Here is a 26286-nt window from a genome sequence, read left to right on the forward strand (position 1 = left end):
TGTGCCTGTTCAAGTTTGGAGTACAGCCCTTTAAGGGTTGTTCCTATGTGCAACCCTCTGCTTTTTTTAGTGCTATTTCAGCCAACGACAAATGAAAACTGTACGAATCTGATGTATAAATATTCACTGTGTAAAATCAGCTCTGTTGCTCAATTTTCCTGAGTAAGATCATTATTTGGGTTATTATATGCAAAAACCGTTGAAACAATAATGAGTTTTGAAGTGGATACTTTACATTTTAGTCTGTTCTAGACAGTTACATATTTGGCCTTTTCTATCCTTTGTCCTCTTAATCCACCAATAATCAGCCTGTACTCCTATCACTGTTTAAAAGTGGAGAGGTGTTGACCAGCTTTGTAAATAATATATTCTGTGTTTTGGATAGAATGATAGAAACACAGAATGGTGATGGCACAGGAGGAGGCCATTCAGCATCATGTCTGTGTAGGCATTCCGAAGGAACAATTCGCCAGATGCCACTTCCTTAGCTCTGCAAATGTTTCCTTTTCAAATAATGACCCAATTTCTTTATGGAAGTCGCAGTTGAACCTGCCTTTGTCACAGTTTCAGGCAGTGCATTCCCCATCCTAAGCAATCGCTGCGTGATATTTCTCAAGCCTCTATTGCTTCTTTTTCCAATTACTTTAAATTACTTTAAACCTGTATCTCTGGTTCTCGAGGCAGAGCAGAAATGTCCTCCACCTCAATGTTGCAAAAACAAAAGTCAGTGTATTCAGTCCCGTCCTCAAAATCTATTCGATACCCACCAATTCCACTTCTCTCCTTGGCAAATGTTTGAGGCTCAACCAGACTTTTCACAACTTTGGTGTCATATTTTACAGCGAGATGAGCTTCTGACCATATTTCTGCACCATTGCTAAGGTTGCCTATTTCCACCTCTGTAACATCCCCTGACCCCACCCCTGTTCCGTTTATCTGATGCTGAAACCAGCACCCGGTCCCTTGCGCTGTGAGGCAGCAGTGCTAACCACTCAGCACAGTGCATTTGTGGATGACCACAACTTTTCGCAATGTATATTAATGATCTGGAAGAAGGAACTGAGGGCACTGTTGCTAAGTTTGCAGATGATACAAAGATATGCACGTAGTTTTGAGGAAGCAGGGAGCGGGACGTCCGGTGGCGGTCATGGAGTAAATGGTCACACATTTGGCAGCTTCTGCTCGAGGCGTTTCTTTCGGTCCTTTTCCCCATTTGCTGGGCGGATGTTTCGGTGAAAAAGGTGTAGAAATGGTGGAGGAAAGTAAAGCTCCACTGGTGGTGAAGGTGGATGGATTCACGGACCAGAAGTGGGTCAAGAACGAAGGAGCTGGTGGAGCAAGAAATTCTTTGTGCGCCACAGGTGAAGATGACACAGGGTAAAGGGTCAGCCCTACCAGCCCAGTGGTCTACGGAGCAGCTGGTGGACTTCCTGAATGAGAAGTTCAGCCAGCAGGGGAGGGAAACTCAGGAAGACCTGGCTAAGGTGGTAGAACCGCTAAAAGCGGGGATCAATTGGGTGGAGCAGAGGCTAGAAACCCAGAGCCAAGCGATCCAGAAAGTGGAGGAGGAGGTGGGGGAGCAGGAGGAGCAGCTTACCTCGTTGGAGGCCGAGATCGGGATGATGCGGAATACCCAGAAGCGGCTAAGGAGAAGGTGGAGGATCTGGAGAACCACTCATGGAGACAAAATTGAAGAACCGTTGGGATGCAAGAGGGCATCGAAGCAGCAGACGCTGGCTCATATGTAGCCAAAATGCTGGCCTCTGGAGGTCGACTGGGCGTATAGGGCGCTGATGAGGAAGCCGCAAGCGAATGAGTCGCCGAGGGAGATGGTGATGAGGCTCCACAGATTCCTGAACAAGGAGAAGATTTTGGGGTGGGCCAGGCAGATGAGGAGGTGCATCTGGGAAGGTAATGAACTCCTGGTGGACCAGGACCTTTGGAGCAGAACTGGCCAAGAGGAGAGCCAGGTTTAACCGAGTCAGGCTGCTCTCTTCAAGAAGGGGGTGAAGTTTGGGATGCTGTACCCGGCCCGCCTTTGGGTGACTTATTTTGGGACACCAGAGGAGGCAACAGAGTTTTTAAGAGACAATGAACTGGCAGGAGAGAGAGCGCATTGAACTCTGGAGGAAGTATGAGAAGGTGTTGGTTCTCTCTGCATTTTTGCTTTAATGTTTCTTGGTTGTTGGTTAAGGGACAACCCCTCTTCTTTGAGATTTGTTGTGGGGTTCCGTGGCTGGATGCTTGAAGAACATGGCGGGTGAGTTTCATTGTTAATTACGCTATGGAGGCATGCGAGCATGGGTGGGGGCTGCCAGGCTAGCTGGAGACTGCTGTGGTGGAGCAAGAAATGAGGCGGTGGTCATCCGAGGGTGGACCTGGAGGGTCGCATGTCACGGCCCGGGGGCTGGCCCAAGAAGGGATATGGTTGATCGGCAGGGGGGAAGGGGCGAGGTGCCCCCCGCCAGGTTGGTCACATGGAATGTGAGGGGGCTGAATGGGCCAGTCAAATAGTCACGCATGTTTGCACATCTGAGGAACTTGAAGGCGCTCATGGCCTTTTTTGCAAGAAATGCATTTGAAGATTGGAGATCAGACTAGGTTAAGGAAAGGCTGGCTAGGGCTGGTCTTCCATTCATAGATATAGACATAGAATTTACAGTCAGATCTGCGGTCGTGGAGGGTGTTGGTGGTGATGAAGGGGCTGAAGGGCTTCTTGGACCGCATGTGGGCAAGGTGGGGGGGGGTTGGACCCGAGGTTTGGGAGGCCGAGGGCGAAGGAATTTTCTTACTTCTCCCATGTGCACAGGGCCATAGGGGAAAACCAGATGGGGTTTGTAAAGAGGAGGCATCTGTCAGCTAACATTATAACGTGATAATGATGCCCCGAGAGGGACAGGAGATGGATGGGAGAAGGCATTTGATCAGGTGGGATGGGAATATCTGTGGAAGTTTTGGGACAGTTCGGGTTTGGGCAGGTGTTTGTGGACCGGGTCCATTTGTTGTATAAAGCGCTGGTAGCGAGTGTACATACGAATCGGCTGAGTTTGGGGTACTTCGGGATACAACATGGGACAAGGCAGGGTGGCCACTCTCCCCATTGCTTTTTGCCTTGGCAATAGGGCCACTGGCAATGGCATCAAAGAGTTGGAGAGGGATAGTACAGTGTGGGGGTGGCGGGGGATGGAGCACAGGGTCTCACGGATGATCTGCTGCTTTATGTATCAGAGTAAGAAGTCTTACAACACCAGGTTAAAGTCCAACAGGTTTGTTTCAAATCACTAGCTTTCAGAGCACTGCTCCTTCCTCAGGTGAATGAAGAGGTATGTTCCAGAAACATATATGTGGACAAATTCAAAGATGCAAGACAATGCTTAGAATGCGAGTCATTGCAGGTAATGAAGTCTTTACAAGTCCAGTCGGAGTAACTGGAGAGAGGGATAATCACAGGTTAAAGAGATGTGAATTGTCTCAAGCCAGGATTGGTAGGATTTTGCAAGCTCAGGCCAGATGGTGAGGGTTGCATGTAGTGTGACATGAATCCAAGGTCCCGGTTGAGGCCGTACTCATGTGTGCGGAACTTGGCTATAGGTTTCTGCTCGGTGATTCTGCGTTGTCGCGCGTCCTGAAGGCTGCCTTGGAGAACGCTTACCCAAAGATCAAAGACTAAATGCCCTTGACTGCTGAAGTGTTCCCCGACTGGAAGGGAACATTCCTGCCTGGCGATTGTCGCGCGATGTCCGTTCATCCGTTGTCGCAGCGTCTGCATGGCCTCGCCAATGTACCACGCTTCGGGACTTTCTTGCAGCGTATGAGGTAGATAACGTTGGCCGAGTCGCACGATTATGTACCTCGTACTTGGTGGGTGGTGTTCTCACGTGTAATGGTGGTACCCAAGTCGATGATCTGGCACGCCTTGCAGAGATTGCCATGGCAGGGTTGTGTGGTGTCATGGTCGCTGTTCTGAAGGCTGGCCAAAAGAAGCCGGGAGACCCTACTCCCAGGAACTACCCGGCTCGCAATTCCTCGCGAGATCTATTGCGATGGCACGAGTCGTTGCGATGTAAATCCCGCCCATTGTGGGCAGGATCACTTTTTGGCAAATCTGCATATTAGAAAGAGACAGCAAGTCTCACTTTAATAAACAGCTTTCCAACGTACGCGAGGATTTGGGATCAATCTCCTTCGCCTCAGAAACCTCAGGTGAGCGCCATTCAGTACCTGTCCGCCCAGTAAAGGACATCAGAATCAAAAGATAGTTGGAAGTTCAGATTTCACAACTTTATTCAACTAGATAATATTTGAACACTACCCCATTTTTCTACTTTTAGGAACCATACAACACTGTATTGAACAAAGTACCGTGCAAAGATTTGTTAGAGTAATTTAATAACATGTTCACAAAGCCTGGGGTGGCAACGTGGTTAGTACTGCTGCCTCACAGCACCAGAGCCCGGGTTCAATTCTGGCCTCAGGTGGCTGTGTGCAGTTTACACTTTCTCCCGTGTCTGTGTGGGTTTCCTCCGGGTGCTCTGGTTTCCTCCCACAATCCAAAGATGTGAAGGTTAGGTGGATTGACCATGTTAAATTTCCCCTTTAGTGCCCAAAGGTTAGTTGGGTTACCAGGTTGAAGGGGAGTGGGCAAAGTCGGGTCAGAGAGTTGGTGTAGACTTGATGGGCCGAATGGCCTCCTTCTGCACTCTGGGGATTCTATGATACCTTTTCAATTTTGCTGAAACAAGTGCTAAGATAAGAACATCCCAGTGGTGCCAGGAAGCCCTAATATAACCGGCATTGTACATGACTAAAGAATGGGGGCAGAGAGAAGATTGAATGCATGATGATGGAAGTCTGGTTGAATCCTCAATCTCCTGAGTTCCTGATTCAAGTCCTGCTGTACTGAGTGGTGTTAAATAGAGGCCAGCAACTTACCAGATGGCAAAAACATATTAAGATGCAGGAATGATTTCCATATAACTGCAAATTTGGGCACACAGGTTTCTATTTCAGTTTGCCTGCAGAAGGTTTCAACCATAAAATACATCTTCTATGAGTTGCATCTCATTTTTCATTTTACAGCTACAAAAACAGAGTGCATTGGATTCATTCTAATCACAGTCAAAAGTAAATTGGGTTGACATGTGCAACTAAACACAGAAATTGCCTCTCACCCCAAATTCAATAACTCAACATTCATGGCTTGCTTTTATAATCCTGGCACCAATACAAACCATAACAGCAGAGGAAAGAATCAGTATTTGGTTTTATATTGTCTGAGCTTTGGGTGGTAAGTGACAGAAATAAAAGATTATTTCAAGTTAAACCTTTGGGTCAAATAAGTGTTTGTCCTCAGTGATACAAGTTTAAGCATTAATCACGTGATGAATGCTTTGATTGCATTTGATCACTTGAATTGAATTTTCAATGGTATTACCATCACGGAATTCCCTGTTAGCAACATCCTGGATTTTTTTTTTTAATTTACGGGATCTTCCGCTCCTCCAGCAGCACATTCACGCCTGCATATTTCCTGCTGGCATGGGGGTGGCCACAATGGACGGCTGCCGGGTCGGTGGACCCAGCTGCCAGTAGGGGCGTGCCACGCTAGAAAACGGGTCTGGCGGGACAGAGAATCCCATCAGGATCACTTGGTTCAGGTCTCCTTGTTGACATTCCTAACTTGGCGCCTTGTGTGTCCCCTTATCTATGCAAGGGGCTGGTTAGCACAGGGCTAAATTGCTGGCTTTGAAAGCAGACCAAGGCAGGCCAGCAGCACGGTTCAATTTCTGCACCAGCCTCCCCGAACAGGCGCCGGAATGTGGCGACTAAGGGCTTTTCACAGTAACTTCATTTGAAGCCTACTTGTGACAATAAGCGATTTTCATTTCAAGTATTTGGAAAAAGACAGGGAATGACCCACCGCATGTGGAAAATTAAAATGCTGACCTCGAGCGGATGACGAACCAGGATGGGAAGGTGGCTGCCCTGACTTCCTGGATACCTGTTTGGCATTCATTGGTCAGAAGAGTAAACCATCAGCCCCCAGAAAAAGGGTAAATTAGCAAGAGCTTGGGGGATAGACGGTAGTGCTCAAGAGAGCAGTGCTGGTTAGGCAGCCCCCTTCTTCAAACGATAGATGGACCAGAGGAAAAGGGAGACTGAGAAGGATCCCCAGACACTTCAACTAGAGAGCAGAATGCTGTAATCACAAGCTACTGTGATCAACACACTCTGTGCCAACCGTATGCTTGCCTTCTGGAATCAGTAAACCACTCAACCAGCATGGGTTGCATACTTGGTCTAATTAGTTAATGCATCAAACAAAAAATTAGTTTCCTAATAAACTATGATAAAATTATTTGTGTAGTTGACTGCCTATCTCAGATACCTGTGGCCCCTGAATCCAAATATCTTACACTCCCTCAGAACATGACAGCTGTTTAAGAAATGAAAGGTAATACACTACTGCAATATTTGATGAGGTTTGGGGCTACAGAGCATTGTTGGAGCAGAGAAGAAGCTCCTCACCTGCATCTATTATATAACTAACCTAAAGTACTTTCACTGATACTCAATATAGGCAAGTGTGTCAATTCCTATTATCTTAATTAAACAAAAGTCAGCTCTTAACATTGTCCTTGGGACAAGTTATTGATTAAATCCAGGGTAATGCTTTTTATTTGCAGTGTTTATTTGCAGTGCAGTATTTAACCTCTCTTCAGTTCAGTTGCGAACACATCGAAGGACAAACCTTTTGAAGCAGTTGGACGAAGAGGTAAGTGAATTGAAATCTGAAAAGTAAGTTTTAAATAGTTTCAACATTTGGTAAGATTTCATTTCAAATTGCTAACAATTCAAATACTTTGCAAATAAAGTCTGAACTCAAGAGCCCGGAGGGTCAGTAAAGTAGTGGAAAGCCCTGTCAGGACAGATCCCCAATGCTCTCCCACCTCCAGGAAAGTTTCAGGGCTGGACTGCCACGTAGACAAGAAGTAAAGCAAAGTAATTAAGGGTCATTTTCCCACATCAATGACACCTTCCTGGTGTCAGAGGGGCCACGAGACCCTGGCGACAATTTAAAGCTGACCTCAAAGCAGGAGATCAGAGTCCGAGCTATCTAAGCCTGATCTCCATGCCCCACATGGCTATTCTTAAGAAAAGGTTCCCTCTTCAGACTAATGGGCCCAGCAATTCTGGACTTTCTTTGTTATGGAACCTTACACGGATCACCCAAGGCTACAGGGATGGCTCCTTGGGAACAAGGGTTAGCCCCTCAAGGTGTGGCTGATGATGCCAGTGTGGAGACCACAGACAGCTATGGAGACCCACTACAATGAGGCAGACACTGATCATAGGTCTCCTCAAGATGCGCTTCCACTGCCTGTGCCGGTCGGGTGAGCTCCAGCAGTATAGCCCCCACAGGGTCTCCTGCATTGTTGTGGTGTGCTGAGCTCTCCAAAACCAGTCTTTGCAACGGGGTGAGGAGCTCTCAGAAGAGCATCTGGAGGAGCGGCACATCTGCTCAGACCAGGAGGAAGTCTAGGAAGGTGAGGTGGAGGAGTTGAGGGAGGAACATGTGTCACAATTCCCAATTGTTGTCATAACTCGATGGAAAGATTTCAGAATGGAGCCCTGGCACAAAAGACCTTAACTTTAATAAATAAAACAGAATGTGGAGCAGCAGAGTCACAGGACCGCCAATTAGTTTTTAACAACCAGGGAAGAACATTTTATTAAACATGAGAAAATTGGATTATGATACTATATCCCTTTACTCCCCCCTTAGTTTAACAACTAGGGTCAATAAGATTAAGGAGATAAATGTGTGGCTCAAAAAGTAGTGTGGGAGAACTGGGGCGAAATTCTCCGGAAATGGCGCGATGTCCACCGACTGGCGCCCAAAATGTGGAAAAGTGTGAAGTTATGCACTTTGGTAGAAAGAATGGAGGCATATATCATTTTCTAAGTGGGAAAAGGCTGAGGAAATCAGAAGCACAAAGGGACATAAGAGTCTCAATTCAAGATTCTCTTAATGTTAACATACAGGTTCAGTCGACAGTTAGGAAGGCAAATACAATGTTAGCATTCATGATGAGAGGGCTAGAATACAAGAGCAGGGATGTACTTCAGAGGCTGTATAAGTCTCTGGTCAGACCCCATTTGGAGTATTGTGAGCAGTTTTGGGCCCCGTATCTAAGAAAGGATGTGCTGGCTTGGAAAGGGTCCAAAGCAGGTTCACAAGAATGATCCCTGGAATGAAGAGCTTGTCATATGAAGAGCAGTTGAAGACTCTAGGTCTGTAGTCGTTGGAAGGATGAGCGGGGATCTTATTGAAATTACAGGATACTAAGAGGCCTGGATAGAGTGGACATGGAGAGGATATTTCCACTATTAGGAAAAACTAGAACCCAAGGAACAGCCTCAGAGTGAAGGGATAATCCGTTAAAACTGCAATGAGGAGGAATTTCTTCAGCCAGTGGGTGGTGAATCTGTGGAACTCATTGCCGCAGAATGCTGTGGAGGTCATCACTTTTCTTTAAGATAGAGATTGATATGTTCTTGATTAATAGGGGGATCAGGGGGTTGGGGAGAAGACAAGAGAATGGGGATCAGAAACATATCAGCCATGATTGAATTGCGGAGCAGACTCGATGGGTGGAATGGCCTAATTCTGCTCCTATGTCTTATGTTCTTGTAGTCTAACCAGGATGCAGGGCAGGCAAGGCAAAGGAGCTGGGGGACGAATGGCAAGGAAACACATTGATGCGATAACAATAACAGTACAAGGTACACCCAGGTAGCATCGAACACAGCTGTGGTATGTTTTAATACCGGGGGGCAACATGTATAAAGTTAATATGGCACAGTTGTGTTAACCGGTCGCTGGCAGCCCAAAGTGACTGCCCCCACGTCTGTACACACATTACCTTTGTATACATACCTGCTTATATTCTGAACTTTTTCTTTTCTTTTTGCCTCTTATACTCTGTAAATATCTCTATTACTGTGGGATGTTCCTTGCGATGTTATTCTAAACGCAAAACCAATAAAAAAATATATATTTTAAATAACTCAACAGAGCCCCTCTGTTAAGAGGCATGGTGGGGGGGGGGGATGGGAAAGGTGGGGGGGGGGGGGTGGGGGGGGGATGGGAAAGGTGGGGGAAGGGGGAAGCGTGGAATTTTCTGTATATCTCTTTAAAACTTTATTTTTCTACCTTTATCTATCAAAAGCTCTGAAGAAGCCAGAATCCTTGGAAAGGATGAGCATTGAAGTGGTTGATTTTGGCTCATTTGGTTTGGGAAAACCTGAGCCTTCAGCCATTGAAATGGACCGACTATCCGCAGAGATCTTGAGGGCCTTCAGTGACATTGGGTTTGTGTAACTCAAAAACACAGGGATCGAAGATCAAAAGGTATGTATCCATCTTAATGTTTCAATATGTTTACTAACTGTGCTCATTAACTATGTAAATGCCCAATTAATTAACTTGTGCATGTGTTTCCTTTATTTTGTGTCATAATGGCAATGTAAAGGGTGAAATTACAACTACTTGAGACATGTGTTGTCTCTTCTGTTGACCCTTGCAACTATCAATTTAATGTCTCTCTTTTACTCAGATACTCACACAGACAATCCCAGCATCTCTAAGTCATTATTTTCTAACAAGCATCCTTTCCATCTTATGGGGAAACTGCAGAAGTTTCCATCCCATCGGAATATCTTCAGATAAAATATTGCTGTAAAAAGCTTGCACATTATCATTGTCCCAGTGTTGTGCTGTGCTCCGACTTGGTACCCAATATCCTCACAGTACAATATATTCAAAATCATTTTGCTCCTGTCTCCAAAAGAATCCTCCTTGAAGTATCATAAAGAATGCACATGCTGACAAACTCTCTCCCTTTCCATGTGACATGTGACATCTATATGAACTCTTTCAAATATTATTAGAGATAGCAGACACTGAACAGAAAGAATATGATGATTAAAATCTAGTGAGTGAGATGCCAACTTTACTATATTAAAGGTGCAAAGCCTATTTCATGTGTCAAACATAATTGTTCCTTAGGTGACTGAAGCGATGCATATCTGCAAGAAATTCTTCACACTTCCAAGTGACATTAAACAACAGTATGCCCGTTCAGTGGTGGACACTGAGAATTTGGATCACGGCTGGGTTGGAGCAGAGATAGAAAGGTACAAAAATCTGAAGAACAACTTCTGTGATAGTTAGTGTATGTCTGAGAACAGAAATAGAGGCACAGAGTACGAAAGCAAGGAAGCTACCAGTCATAGAGTCATAGAATCATACAGCATAGAAAAGGCCCATCGTGGCTGCACAGATCAAAAACAACCACCTAACCCCATTTTCCAGCACTTGGCCCCATAGCCTCACATGCCCTGGGATCGCAGGTGCACATCTAAATATTTCTAAAATGTTATGAGGGTCTCTGCCTCCACCATCCTTTCAGGCACCAAATTCCAAACTCCCCACCCTCTGGATGAAAAAGTTTTTCCTCACATCCCCTCTAAACCTCCTGCCCCTTACCTTAAATCTATGCCGCCTGGTCATTGACCCCTTCACCAAGGGGAAAGGTTTGCTCCTGTTACTCTATCTATGTCCCTCATAATTAATACATCTCAGTCATGTAACCCCTCAGTCTCCTCTGCTCCAATGAAACCAATCCAAGCCTATCCAATCTATCTTCATATCTAATACTCTCCAACCCAGGCAACATCCTGGTAAATCTCCTCTGCACCCTTTCCAGTACTATTACATCCCTTCTATAATATGGATTCCAAAACTGCACACAATATTCTAGCTGTGGCCTAACCAATGTTTTATACAGTTCCAGCATAACCTCCCTGCTCTTAAAATCTATGCCTCGGCCAATTAAGGCAAGTATACCATATACCTTCTTAACCACTGTTCCCACCTGCACTGTTATCTTAAGGGACCGGTGCACATGCACACCAAGACCTCTTTGATCCTCAGTACGTCCTAGGGTCCTGCCGTTTATCTTGTATTCCCATGTCTTGTTTGTCCTTCCCAAGTGCATCACCTCACACTTATCCGCATTGAATTCCATTTGCCACTGATCCGCCCATTTGACCAGCCCGTCCATATCCTCCTGTAATATTGTGGTTAGCAGGGCATGTCAAAGGCTAGGAATCCTACGGTGAGTAACTCACCTCCTGGCCCCCCCCCAAAGCCTGTCAACTAGGCACATCTACAAGGCACAAGTCAGGAGTGTAATGGAATACTCTCCACTTGCCTGGATGAGTGCAGCTCCAACAACACTCAAGAAGCTCGACACCATCCAGGCCAACACAGCCCGCACACAAACATTCAAACCCTCCACCACCGATGAACAATGGCGGCCTTGTGTATCATCTACAAGATACACTGCAGTAACTCACCAAGGTTCCTTCGACAGCACCTTCCAAACCCATGACCACTACCATCTAAAAGGACAAGAGCAGCAGATACCTGGGAACCCCACCACCTGGAGGTTCCCCTCTAAGTTACTCACCACCCTGACTTGGAAATATATCACCAATCCTTCAGTATTGCTGAGACAAATTAGAACATAGAACATACAGTGCAGAAGGAGGCCACTCGGCCCATCTCGTCTGCAACGACCCACTTAAGCCCTCACTTCCACCCTATCCCCATAACCCAATAAACCCGCCTACATTTTTTGTTTCGGTCACTCAGGGCAATTTAGCATGGCCAATCCATCTAACCTGCACGTCTTTGGACTGTGGGAGGAAACCGAAGCACCCGGAGGAAACCCACACAGACACGGGGGGAACGTGCAGACTCCACACAGACAGTTACCCAGCGGGGAATCGAACCTGGGACGCTGTGAAGCCACAGTGCTAGCCACTTGTGCTACCGTGCTGCCCAAAATCCTGGAACTCCCTACCTAACAGCACGGTGAAGGACTGCAGCGGTTCAAGAAGGCAACTCACCACCACCTTCTGAAGGGCAAATAGGGATGGGCAATAAATGCTGGCCTAACCAGCGACGCCCACATCCTGTAAATGAACGAAAAAAATCAAAGACTCTCCTCCTCACTATTTCCCACCCCAACAATTTTTGTATTATCCTTGAATGTACTGATGAACCCTCCTACATTCATATCTAAATAATTTCTCTAAACCACAAACATCAAATGCCCCAACACTGATCCCGCAAGACCCCACTGGACACAGGCTTCCAGTCAGAAAAACACCCGTCAGCCACCACCCTCTGCTTCCTGCCACTCAGCTAATTTTGGATCCAATTTGCCAAATTTCCTTTGATCCCATTGGCTCTTACTTTTACTACCAAACTCCCATGTGAGACCTTATCAAAAGCCTTGCTGAATTCCAAGTAGACTACATCAAATGCATTTTCCCCTTGTACACACCTGGTCACCTCTTCGAAAAACTCAGTTATGTTGATCAGACATGACCTCCCATTAACAAAACTGATTAATTCTTAATTAATCCCTGCCTCTGCAAATGCAGGTTAATTCTGACTCTCAGAATTGCTTCCAATAGTTTCCCCACCACTGAGGTTAGACTGACTGGCCTGTAGTTTCCTGGGCTATCCTCCAGGCCTCCTGCACCTCTCCTGTGGACAGAAAATTATTGCCTGAGTCCTTGCTATTTCCTCTCCAGCCTCACTCAGCAGCGTGGGATACATTTCATCTGGCCCTTGAGGTTTGTCTAACTTTAAGCTTGCCAGACCGCCCCCCCCTCAGAACTTCCTCTCTGTTTGTGTTAATCTCTTCAATTTTATTACAGTTATGCAAAACCTTTTAAGTCATCTGAGATGCACAATAAGAGGAGCTTCACTATCATGGTAAAATGAAAGCAAGGGTGCATTGCATATGACTTGTGGAGAGACAGACTTGACAGAGCAGATTACTTTTTCTTCTTCCAAACTTACGTTCAAGTCAAGCTAATTAATCAAATGCTAAATTATGAGTAGAAATTTGCATAATAATAATAAAAAAGAATATGCTTGTTCTTTACAGCTTAAATCCTACACGGCCTGGGGACCTGAAGGAAACGTTTAATGTGTCAACATTATCTTCACGTATTGTAAGATTGAAGAAGTTCCAACTATGAACTGTATATTGTAAATTGGATCTGATAAAATAGTGGGCTTGAGGGGACATTTAGCCAGTTGCCTGTTAGACTAGCTCTAAGTGAAGCACCAGTCCCAGTTTCTGCTTGCTGTAAGAAAGGAAAGCAGGGCAGAAAAACAGGATGGAGTCTTCAGAAACTGGGGTCAAGACTACAGGTGAGCCTTACATTTGCTGATGTGCAGAATCCAATCTAGGGTTGAGAGTTGAGAGTTCTCCTTGTTCAGGAGATATTTTTTCTCCCAATTTGCAACCACAGTCCTTCAGTTGCAAGGGGCTGGTTTAGCACAGTGGGCTAAACTGCTGGCTTGTAATGCTGACCAATGCCAGCAGCGCGTGTTCAATTCCAGTACTAACCTCCCCGAACAGGCACCGGAATATGGCGACAATGGGGGTTTTCACAGTAACTTCATTGAAGCGTATTTGTGATAATAAGCGATTATTATTATTAGTTGGGGCAAGGTCCAGCCTAATTCCGGAGAAATACAAAAAGATATTCCGCTTGCCTCATGACTGATCCCCTGTGTTCACGCCCCATGATCTCTCATCCTTTTGCATTCGTACTATTTCTTCACCACATTTAATTTCTGTTCCTTGCCCTCACACTCTCTCCACTTCCTATTGCCCAATCCTCCTCCCTGTCCTCCATGTTTTCTCCATTTTCACAACCTCACTGTTCTCACTAACCTTCTCCCAGTATCAGGGGCGAGATTCTCCGACCCCCCGCCGGGTCGGAGAATCGCCGGGGGCTGGCGTGAATCCCGCCCCTGCCGGTTGCCGAAGTCTCCGGCACCGGAGATTCGGCGGGGGCGGGAATCGCGCCGCGCCGGTTGGCGGGCCCCCCCCCGCTCGATTCTCCGGCCCGGATGGGCTGAAGTCCCGCCGCTAAAATGCCTGTCCCGCCGGCGTAAATTAAATCACCTACCTTACCGGCGGGACAAGGCGGCGCAGGACTCCGGTGTCCTGGGGGGGGGGCACGAGGCGATCTGGCCCCGGGGGGTGCCCCCACGGTGGCCTGGCCCACGATCGGGGCCCACCGATCCGCGGGCTGGCCTGTGCCGTGGGGGCACTCTTTCCCTTCCGCCTCCGCCACGGTCTCCACCATGGCGGAGGCAGAAGAGACTCCCTCCACTGCGCATGCGTGGGAAGCTGTCAGCGGCCGCTGACGCTCCCGCGCATGCGCCGCCCGGAGATGTCATTTCCGCGCCAGCTGGCGGGTCACCAAAGGCCATTTCCGCCAGCTGGCGGGGCACCAAAGGCCTTTTCCGCCAGCTGGCGGGGCGGAAATTCGTCCGGCGCCGACCTAGCCCCTCAATGTTGGGGCTCGGCCCCCAAAGATGCAGAGCATTCCGCACCTTTGGGGCGGCGCGATGCCCGTCTGATTTGCGCCGTTTTGGGCGCCAGTCGGCAGACATCGCGCCGTTTCCGGAGAATTTCGCCCCCCGATGTGGAGAGCATTCTGATTACGGGACCTTCACTTTACTTTTCCAAGATGAATGTGCAGGGTTAGAGGTAAAAGTACATTTCAGATTTCAGATTTAATTGTTTTTATATGTTGTAAGGTATTATTAAAGCACCTTTTCAAACCTCAACCATCAAACTACATATTTTGATTTTAATTGGTTCAGGGATTATTTTTTTCTTTACTACCATATTTGTATTTACAGTACTGCTCACCCATTCCTAAGGTTCTGAGTTCTATTCTTTTTATAAATGGGACTTTGAGCTCTTTTACCCTTTCATCAGACATTTGTGTTGCAACCATCTTTTTGTTTGCTGCTTGCACTGAATTTGTTTACAAGAAACTGATATTAATGTGAAACCAGCAAACTCATAATCGTGTGGTTTCTTAATGTATCACATTAATACCAGCAGCAAAATTAAGCGCTGTTTCCCCAGTGACTGGGTGCTTTACCTTTTGGCTTCTCAGGAAAAGACGAACAAGATCTCATGCTGATTTGACAATAACTAGAGTCAGAAAGGATGGATTAAAAATAGCAGCAAAGCTCCCTGCCCTTGATCATAGCCAGTGACCTATGGTGGAAAATGCATGTTAGGTCATGACCGAATTAGATTCTGATACAATCAGTCAACTCATGTAGAATAGAATCCCTACAGTGCAGAAGGAGGCCATTCGGCCCATCGCGTCTGCACCAGACCTTGGAAAGAGCACCCTAGGAAAGCCCCCTCCTTCACCCTATCCCCGTAACCCAGTAAACCAACCTAACCTTTTGGGTATAAAGGGGCAATTTAGAATGGTCAAATCACCTAACCTGCACATCTGTGTGCCAATATTCACGGTTACGTTTAAATGCTGAAACTGGCCATTTTCGGCTAATTACCAGAGCGCTGCTTCCAGCGGTACCTTCCAGCAAAGTGGTAAATGTGGGGGAAAAAGTGGGATGGGGTGAAGAGATGGTAAATGTGATAGCTGGGGGTATTTCAACTCTTTACAACATCTTTACTTCAGGTTAGGCACAAATCTGGTCAGTTCGTGGCTGCTCCCCACAGCCCAAATGCTGTTCTTCTCAACATAGGCGACCTGCTGCAGAGGTGGACATCTGACAGATTGATCTTCACGGTAAGATACCATTTGTTTTGGTAAAGTGATATTAAATCAATGTTTTTAATATTTTACTTTTGTGCATGAAGACGAAGGGCGCGATTTAATGGGACAAAAACCACCCTGCCCAGATGGCCTGGGAGATGGTCTCCAATGTCTTCGGAGACCTCCCTCCCACACACTCAGGTGCCGTTTGTGTGGACCAGTACTAAACAGTCTACGTTTGTGTGGGCCAGTATTAAACGGCGCCCTGGCAAGGTGTCCTAGGTATGGCCATTTGTTCCCTGGCCCGGGGACAATATGGTGCAGACATATTTAAATGAGTTTAATGACTCATTTAAATATGATGATGTGGATCATGCCCACCGATTTAGAAAGCATTTGATTTTAATTTCCTATCTGAATTGACAGTTTGCATCCAGGTGGTTCTGTAATTTGAAAATCTACCCCATAATGAACTTCACAATCAATATAGTCTATCTTGGAGCAAAGTGACACTGTGCTTCCAGAATACTGGTCAGAATATTGCCTTTTAGCTCAACAACAGTTGCGCGATAACTCATCCTTTGGTTGGTTTGCAGCTGAAATTTTCCATTCCTGGTTTATTAGAGTTCTTGATAAGACTGCAACTGGTTGATTCTGCCTTGTAGTATATAACATTAATGTGGGTAAATGATTGTGTTTTTTTACAGGTACATCGTGTGCTTCTGCCACAATCAGATGACAAGATGTGCAAATCTAGACAGTCATTGGCTTTCTTTGTTCTTCCGGATAATGATGCAATTGTCACGTGCTGCGATGGGTCTGAGAAGTACCCTCCCACCAACACTCTGCAGTACTTAATGGGACGTATCAATGCCACATACATAATGTAACATTATTTTGATCCAGTGAATACAGCAGCAATTATGAGGAGAGGCTTCATGATTACATGGAGAAGTCACAAAAATAAAGAACATTTAAACAGATTTCGAGAAGCTACAATGTGATTGTTTAAGTATAATGTCTGAAAGCTGGTGGTGGAACATTTTGGGGAACATATGTGTGATGTCAGTGATAGGTTAGTCTCTTATTTCACTAAATTCCCAGTTTCAGCCATGTTTCTGTGAGGGGGTACAATGGAAGGGCCAATAGGGTATTGCCACAAGGGAAGGACATTGGTCACTGCACCTTTGCGGTCGTTGTCTGAGGCCTACAGGAAGACTGACAGCTTGGCTGCAGGAAATGTTTGGACCAATAAATGAGGAGAAAAGAATGAGGAGTAAATTAGAAAGTAATGACCATTGAAACCAAAAAACAGCAAACTGCAGTTCCTACATATTTAAGATGTGTAAGTAAAAACTAAATGCTCAGTTGTTTTAGAATGTACCTTACAGGACTCAAATCAAACATGACTGTTAACCTTCCTGGAGATGACTTCCTCTCTTTATCACACCTGGGTCTGTTTTGTCTGTTAACATTTTCAGTCGGAAGAATAACTCGGTCTTCTGAGATCAAAGTGACATTTATTGGGATTTCTCCAATGGTTTGGTGATTTTACCCAATCAGCAGCTGAGCTACAAAGGCCAATGGAGTTCCACATTTGCCAAATTTAGCCACATCCCACCCCGAAAATAGAGACTGGAATATTGACAATATTTGCTGCATCTGATCAACATGTAAGCATCCTGCTGGAAGTTGAAGTGAGGAACATCATGCTCGTACAGGATTGGGAATTACTATGATGCTACCCTGCGCAAGAATATTTATCAGGGAACTATTGAAGGTGCTATTAGGGGCAATGGTAAGGGGGCTACAAGGTGGTTAAGTGCCCTGGTTTAGTCCTAACATTCCTAGTTACTATCACTGTGCAGTGACAAGTGTGGTATGTAATGTATGTTGTTGTGCATATGTGTACCTGAGTGACACTGATGGGTGGGGGGGAGGGGGGGGGGGAGGGGGGGGGACTATATACATACAGATTGGTTTTAAAATTACAGAGAAGGTTACAAATTTAGACGATCGGGCGCTGTGATCTGTCGTTGAGAGTGCCGCAGTGCTGGTGGCGACTCAAGCGTCGGCTTGGTCTTCGGTGACTCCGGGAGCGTGTCAAAAGTCTCTTCATCCCTGTGTGGGAGCAAGGGGAGGACGGATTGTCCTGGAGCGGAGGCTGCGGTGGGGTGCGCTGGGGGGAGAGAGGGTGGCGCTGAGGCAGAGGGGGTGGGGACCCAGCTGGTGCCAGGTCCCTGAGGGAGACTGTGTCTTAGCGGCCGTCAGGGTACGCTATGTAGGCGTACTGCGGGTTTGCATGGAGTAGCTGTACCCTCTCAACCAACGGGTCTGCCTTGTGGAGCCGCACGTGCTTGCGGAGGAGAACAGGTCCCGGAGCTGGATTGGATTGGATTTGTTTATTGTCATGTGTACCGAGGTACAGTGAAAAGTATTTTTCTGCGAGCAGCTCAACAGATCATTAAATACATGTGAAGAAAAGGGAATGAAAGAAAATACATAAGAGGGCAACACAACATATACAATGTAACTACATAAGCACTGGCATCGGATGAAGCATACAGGGTGTAGTGTTAATGAGGTCAGTCCATAAGAGGATCATTTAGGAGTCTGGTGACAGTGGGGAAGAAGTTGTTTTTGAGTCTGTTTGTGCGTGTTCTCAGACGTCTGTATCTACTGCCCGATGGAAGAAGTTGGAAGAGTGAGTAAGCCGGGTGGGAGGGGTCTTTGATTATACTGCCCGCTTTCCCCAGGCAGCGGGAGGTGTAGATGCAGTCAATGGATGGGAGGCGGGTTCGTATGATGGACTGTGCGGTGTTCACGACTCTCTGAAGTTTCTTGCGGTCCTGGGCCAAGCAGTTGCCATACCAGGCTGTGATGCAGCCTGATAGGATGCTTTCTATGGTGCATCTGTAAAAGTTGGTAAGGGTTAATGTGGACATGCCAAATTTCCTTAGTTTCCTGAGGAAGTATAGGCGCTGTTGTGCTTTCTTGGTGGTAGTGTCGACGTGGGTGGACCAGGACAGATTTTTGGAGATATGCACCCCGAGGAATTTGAAACTGCTAACCATCTCCACCTCAGCCCCGTTGATGCTGACAGGGGTGTGTACAGTACTTTGCTTCCTGAAGTCAATGACCAGCTCTTTAGTTTGCTGGCATTGAGGGAGAGATTGTTGTCACTACACCACTCCACTAGGTTCTCCATCTCGTGCCTGTATTCTGACTCGTCGTTATTCGAGATCCGGCCCACTATGGTCGTATCTTCAGCAAACTTGTAGATGGAGTTGGGACCAAGTTTTGCCACGCAGTCGTGTGTGTACAGGGAGTAGAGTAGGGGGCTAAGTACGCAGCCTTGCGGGGCCCCGGTGTTGAGGACTATTGTGGCGGAGGTATTGTTGTTCATTCTTACTGATTGTGGTCTGTTGGTCAGAAAATCGAGGATCCAGTTGCAGAGTGGGGAGCCAAGTCCTAGGTTTTGGAGGTTTGATATGAGCTTGGCTGGGATTATGGTGTTGAAGGTGAAGCTGTAGTCAATAAATAAGAACATAAGAACATAAGAACTAGGAACAGGAGTAGGCCATCTGCCCCTCGAGCCTGCTCCGCCATTAATGAGATCATGGCTGATCTTTGTGGACTCCGCTCCACTCTCTGGCCCGTACAACTTATCGCCGAATCCCTTTATTCTTTAGAAAGGTATCTATCTTTTTCTTAAAAACGTTTAAAGAAGGAGCCTCAACTGCTTCACTGGGCAAGGAATTCCAGAGATTCATAACCCTTTGGGTGAAGAAGTTCCTCCTACACTCCGTCCTAAATCCAATTCCCCTTATTTTGAGGCTATGCCCCCTCGTTCTGCTTTCCCCGACCAGTGGAAACAACCTGCCCGCATCTATCCTATCTATTCTCTTCATAATTTGATATGTTTCAATAAGATCCCCCCGCATCCTTCTAAACTCCAATGAGTACAGTCCCAGTCTACTCAACCTCTCGTCATAATCTAATCCCCTCAACTCTGGGATCAACCTAGTGAATCTCCTCTGCACTCCCTCCAGTGCCAATATGTCCTTTCTCAGGTAAGGACAAAAGAACAAAGAACAAAGAAATGTACAGCACAGGAACAGGCCCTTCGGCCCTCCAAGCCCGTGCCGACCATACTGCCCGACTAAACTACAATCTTCTACACTTCCTGGGTCCGTATCCTTCTATTCCCATCCTATTCATATATTTGTCAAGATGCCCCTTAAATGTCCCTATCGTCCCTGCCTCCACTACCTCCTCCGGTAGTGAGTTCCAGGCACCCACTACCCTCTGCGTAAAAAACTTGCCTCGTACATCTACTCTAAACTTTGCCCCTCTCACCTTAAACCTATGCCCCCTAGTAATTGACCCCTCTACCCTGGGGAAAAGCCTCTGACTATCCACTCTGTCTATGCCCCTCATAATTTTGTATACCTCTATCAGGTCGCCCCTCAACCTCCTTCGTTCCAGTGAGAACAAACCGAGTTTATTCAATCGCTCCTCATAGCTTATGCCCTCCATACCAGGCAACATTCTGGTAAATCTCTTCTGCACCCTCTCTAAAGCCTCCACATCCTTCTGGTAGTGTGGCGACCAGAATTGAACACTATACTCCAAGTGTGGCCTAACTAAGGTTCTATACAGCTGCAACATGACTTGCCAATTCTTATACTCAATGCCCCGGCCAATGAAGGCAAGCATGCCGTATGCCTTCTTGACTACCTTCTCCACCTGTGTAGCCCCTTTCAGTGATCTGTGGACCTGTACTCCTAGATCTCTTTGACTTTCAATACTCTTGAGGGTTCTACCATTCACTGTATATTCCCTACCTGCATTAGCCCTTCCAAAATGCATTACCTCACATTTGTCCAGGTTAAACTCCATCTGCCATCTCTCCGCCCAAGTCTCCAGACAATCTAAATCCTGCTGTATCCTCAGACAGTCCTCATCGCTATCCGCAATTCCACCAACCTTTGTGTCGTCTGCAAACTTACTAATCAGACCAGTTACATTTTCCTCCAAATCATTTATATATACTACAAAGAGCAAAGGTCCCAGCACTGATCCCTGTGGAACACCACTGGTCACAGCCCTCCAATTAGAAAAGCATCCCTCCATTGCTACCCTCTGCCTTCTATGGCCTAGCCAGTTCTGTATCCACCTTGCCAGTTCACCCCTGATCCCGTGTGACTTCACCTTTTGTACTAGTCTACCATGAGGGACCTTGTCAAAGGCCTTACTGAAGTCCATATAGACAACATCTACTGCCCTACCTGCATCAATCATCTTAGTGACCTCCTCGAAAAACTCTATCAAGTTAGTGAGACACGACCTCCCCTTCACAAAACCGTGCTGCCTCTCACTAATACGTCCATTTGCTTCCAAATGGGAGTAGATCCTGTCTCGAAGAATTCTCTCCAGTAATTTCCCTACCACTGAAGTAAGGCTCACCGGCCTGTAGTTCCCGGGATTATCCCTGCCACCCTTCTTAAACAGAGGAACAACATTGGCTATTCTCCAGTCCTCCGGGACATCCCCTGAAGACAGCGAGGATCCAAAGATTTCTGTCAAGGCCTCAGCAATTTCCTCTCCAGCCTCCTTCAGTATTCTGGGGTAGATCCCATCCGGCCCTGGGGACTTATCTACCTTAATATTTTTTAAGACACCCAACACCTCGTCTTTTTGGATCACAATGTGACCCAGGCTATCTACACCCCCTTCTCCAGACTCAACATCTACCAATTCCTTCTCTTTGGTGAATACTGATGCAAAGTATTCATTTAGTACCTCGCCCATTTCCTCTGGCTCCACACATAGATTCCCTTGCCTATCCTTCAGTGGGCCAACCCTTTCCCTGGCTACCCTCTTGCTTTTTATGTAAGTGTAAAAAGCCTTGGGATTTTCCTTAACCCTATTTGCCAATGACTTTTCATGACCCCTTCTAGCCCTCCTGACTCCTTGCTTAAGTTCCTTCCTACTTTCCTTATATGCCACACAGGCTTCGTCTGTTCCCAGCCTTTTAGCCCTGACAAATGCCTCCTTTTTCTTTTTGACGAGGCCTACAATATCACTCGTCATCCAAGGTTCCCGAAAATTGCCGTATTTATCTTTCTTCCTCACAGGAACATGCCTGTCCTGTATTCCTTTCAACTGACACTTGAAAGCCTCCGACATGTCAGATGTTGATTTGCCCTCAAACATCCGCCCCCAATCTATGTTCTTCAGTTCCCGCCTAATATTGTTATAATTAGCCTTCCCCCAGTTTAGCACATTCATCCTCGGACCACTCTTATCCTTGTCCACCAGTACTTTAAAACTTACTGAATTGTGGTCACTGTTACCGAAATGCTCCCCTACTGAAACATCTACCACCTGGCCGGGCTCATTCCCCAATACCAGGTCCAGTACCGCCCCTTCCCTAGTTGGACTGTTTACATATTGTTTTAAGAAGCCCTCCTGGATGCTCCTTACAAACTCTGCCCCGTCTAAGCCCCTGGCACTAAGTGAGTCCCAGTCAATATTGGGGAAGTTGAAGTCTCCCATCACCACAACCCTGTTGTTTTTACTCTTTTCCAAAATCTGTCTACCTATCTGCTCCTCTATCTCCCGCTGGCTGTTGGGAGGCCTGTAGTATACCCCCAACATTGTGACTGCACCCTTCTTATTCCTGATCTCTACCCATATAGCCTCACTGCCCTCTGAGGTGTCCTCTCGCTGTATAGCTGTGATACTCAAGGAGATCAAAACTGAACACAATACTCCAGATGCGGCCTCACCAACACCTTGTACAATTGCAGCATAACCTCCCTAGTCTTGAACTCCACCCCTCTAGCAATGAAAGACAAAACTCGATTAGCCTTCTTAATCACCTGTTGCACCTGCACACCAACTTTTTGCGACTCGTGCACCAGCACACCCAGGTCCCTCTGCACAGCAGCATGTTTTAACATCCTACCGTTTAAATAATAATCCATTCTGCTGTTATTCCTCCCAAAATGGATAGCCTCACACTTGGCAACATTGAATTCCATCTGCCAGACCCTAGCCCATTCACCTAACCTATCCAAATCCTTCTGCAGACTTCCGGTATCCTCTGCACTTTTTGCTTTACCACTCATCTTAGTGTCGTCTGCAAACTTTTACACATTGCACTTGGTCCCCAACTCCAAATCGTCTATGTAAGTTGTGAACAACTGCGGGCCCAACACTGATCCTTGAGGGACCCCACTAGTTACAGGTTGCCAACCAGAGAAACACCCATTTATCCCCACTCTCTGCTTTCTGTTAGTTAACCAATCCTCTACCCATGCTACCACTTTACCTTCAATGCCATGCATCTTTAGTTTATGCAGCAACCTTTTGTGTGGCACCTTGTCAAAAGCTTTCTGGAAATCCAGATATACCACATCCATTGGCTCCCTGTTATCTACTGCACTGGTAACGTCCTCAAAAAATTCCACCAAATTAGTCAGACACGACCTACCCTTTGTGAACCCATGCTGCGTCTGCCCAATGGGACAATTTCCCTCCAGGTGCCCCGCTATTTCCTCCTTAATGATAGATTCCAGCATTTTCCCTACAACCGAAGTTAAGCTTACCGGCCTATAATTTCCCGCTTTCTGCCGACCTCCTTTTTTAAACAGCGGTGTCACGTTTGTTACTTTCCAATCCTCTGGGACCACCCCAGAGTCTAGTGAATTTTGATAAATTATCACTAGTGCGTTTACAATTTCCCTAGCCATCTCTTTTAACACTCTGGGATGCATCTCATCAGGGCCAGGAGACTTGTCTACCTTTAGCCCCATTAGCTTGCCCAATACTGCCTCCTTAGTGATTACAATCATCTCAAGGTCCTCACCTATCATATCTTTATTCCCATCAGTCACTGGCATGTTATTTGTGTCCTCCACTGTGAAGACTGACCCAAAAAAACCTGTTCAGCTCCTCAGCCATTTCCCCGTCTCCTATTATTAAATCTCCCTTCTCATCTTTCCAAAGGACCAATATTTACCTTAGCCACTCTTTTTTTGTCTTATATATTTGTAGAAGCTTTTACTATCTGCTTTTATGTTCTGAGCCAGTTTACTTTCATAGTCTACCTTACTCTTCTTTATGGCTTTTTTAGTAGCTTTCTGTTGTCCCCTAAAGACTTCCCAGTCCTCTAGTCTCCCACTAATTTTTGCCACTTTGTATGTTTTTTACTTCAATTTGATACTCTCCCTCACCTCCTTAGATATCCACGGTCGATTTTTCCCCTTTCTACCGTCTTTATTTTTTGTTGGTACGAACCTTTTCTGAACACTGTGAAAGATCGCTCGGAAGGTTCTCCACTGTTCCTCAACTGCTTCACCATGAAGTCTTTGCTCCCAGTCTACCTTAGCTAGTTCTTCTCTCATCCCATTGTAATCGCCTTTGTTTAAGCACAAAACACTAGTGTTTGATTTTACCTTGTCATCCTCCAACTGTATTTTAAATTCCACCATATTGTGGTCGCTCCTTCCAAGAGGATCCCGAACTATGAAATCATTAATCAATCCTGCCTCATTACACAGGACCAGATCTAGGACCGCTTGTTCCCTTGTAGGTTCCATTACATACTGTTTCAGAAAATTATCCCGGGCACATTCTATAAACTCCTCGTCAAGGCTGCCTTTACCAACCTGGTTAAACCAATCGATATGCAGATTAAAATCTCCCATGATGACCGCTGTACCATTTCTACATGCATCCGTTATTTCTTTGCTTATTGCCTGCCCTACCATCCTGTTACTATTTGGTGGCCTATAGACTACTCCTATCAGTAACCTTTTCGCCTTACTATTCCTGATTTCCACCCAAATGGATTCAACCTTGCCCTCCATAGCACCAATATCATCCCTTACTATTGCCCGGATGCCATCCTTAAACAACAAAGCTACACCACCACCCTTACCGTCCATTCTATCCTTTCATATAGTCTGATACCATTGGATATTTAACTCCCAGTCGTGACCATCTTTTAACCATGTTTCAGTAATGGCCACTAAATCATAGTCATTCACGATGATTTGCGTCATCAACTCATTTACCTTATTTCGTATACTACGAGCATTCAGGTAAAGTACACTTAGGCTATTTTTTATGTCTTTGTTATGAATCCTAACACCTTGATCAGTAACTTTTCGCAAATTATTTTTCCTCTTACCCTTTCTCCTAATTTTCCTTGTCTTTGAACCCATATCTCTACATAATAACCTGTCACGTAACCTGCTGCCTTGATCTTGATTAACCATTATACTGTCCATAGCTTTACACTTCCCTTCCCCCCAACTTGCTAGTTTAAAGTCTTTGTGACCAACCTATTTATCCTATTCGCTAGAACACTGGTCCCAGAATGGTTCAGGTGAAGACCGTCCCAACGGTACAGGCCCCTCCTGCCCCAGTACTGATGCCAATGCCCCAGGAAATGGAATCCCTCTTTCCCGCACCACTCCTTTAGCCACGTGTTAACTTCCCTAATTTTCTCAACCCTATGCCAATTGGCACTTGGCTCGGGTAGTAATCCAGAGATTATAACCCTGGAGGACCTGCTCTTTAATTTAGTCCCTAGTGTTTGATAATCCCCAAACAGGTCCTCTTTCCTAGTCTTACCTATGTTGTTAGTCCCAACTTGGACCACAACAACTGGATCCTCCCCCTCCCTCTCCAAAATCCTTTCAAGCCGATCAGAGATGTCCCTCACCCTGGCACCGGGCAGGCAACATACCATGCGGGACTCTCGATCTGGCTTACAAAGGATGCCATGAATCCCCCTAATTATAGAATCCCCTACAACTACCACTTGTCTTTTTGCTCCCCCCTCTTGAATGGCTTCCTGTACCACGATGCAGTGGTCAGTCAACGCATCCTCCCTACAGCCCTCTTCCTCATCCACACAGGGAGCAAGTACCTCATACCTGTTGGACAAGGTCAAGGGACGTTGAGTGTCTTTAAGACAGAAGTTGATAAATTCTTGATTTCTCGAGGAATTAAGGGCTATGGAGAGAGAGCGGGTAAATAGAGTTGAAATCAGCCATGATTGAATGGCGGAGTGGACTCGATGGGCCGAATGGCCTTACTTCCGCTCCTATGTCCTATGGTCTTATGGTCTTAAGGGCTGAGGCTCCTCAACTCCTAAACTCAGGCTCCCCCTACCTGCCTCCATTGCAGTCACACCACTCTTTCCCTGACCACTTAACAGTACTTATTCTACCGGGTGTGACTGCCTCCTGAAACAAAGCGCCCCTCCCTGATGTGCCGCAGTGTGTGCAGCTCAGTCTCCAGCTCATCAATTCTGAGCCGAAGTTCCTCGAGCAGCCAACACTTGCTGCAGATGTGGTCACTGACGGTCTCAATGGGATCCACCAGTTCCATCATCACACAGCAACAGAACATCACCTGTCCAGCCATATTCAATTAGTTAATTAATTTAAATAATAATTTATTTTTTATTTTTTATATAACCTCAAGGATAAACCCGAACACCAACACAGCCCTCTCTCGCCACTCACCCGAACTCAGTAACTCACCTAAACTCAGATGCACTCTGTTCCAATGAGC

The 26286-nt window shown here is 46.2% G+C and overlaps 1 protein-coding gene and 1 pseudogene across 3 annotated transcripts; both read left to right on the forward strand.

Moving 5' to 3' along the window:
- LOC140430276 (colorectal mutant cancer protein pseudogene) overlaps positions 1-26286 on the forward strand; it is a 183653-nt pseudogene that overhangs the window by 145920 nt on the left and 11447 nt on the right.
- Positions 6733-16673, forward strand: LOC140384405 (uncharacterized). Of its 3 annotated transcripts, none has more exons than XM_072466081.1 (6): positions 6733-6775; positions 9234-9415; positions 10073-10200; positions 13032-13098; positions 15613-15723; positions 16398-16673. In XM_072466081.1, the coding sequence occupies exons 3-6, from the start codon at positions 10085-10087 to the stop codon at positions 16578-16580; spliced, it is 477 nt and encodes a 158-aa protein (XP_072322182.1). In that variant the 5' UTR covers positions 6733-6775; positions 9234-9415; positions 10073-10084; the 3' UTR covers positions 16581-16673. The 3 variants fall into 3 exon arrangements, 2 of the variants coding, with proteins under 2 accessions (XP_072322182.1, XP_072322183.1); XM_072466082.1 differs by lacking the exon at positions 6733-6775 and adding an exon at positions 8712-8787; XR_011933052.1 differs by lacking the exon at positions 13032-13098.

Source organism: Scyliorhinus torazame, chromosome 10 (assembly GCF_047496885.1).
Source record: "Scyliorhinus torazame isolate Kashiwa2021f chromosome 10, sScyTor2.1, whole genome shotgun sequence".
NCBI lineage: Eukaryota > Metazoa > Chordata > Chondrichthyes > Carcharhiniformes > Scyliorhinidae > Scyliorhinus > Scyliorhinus torazame.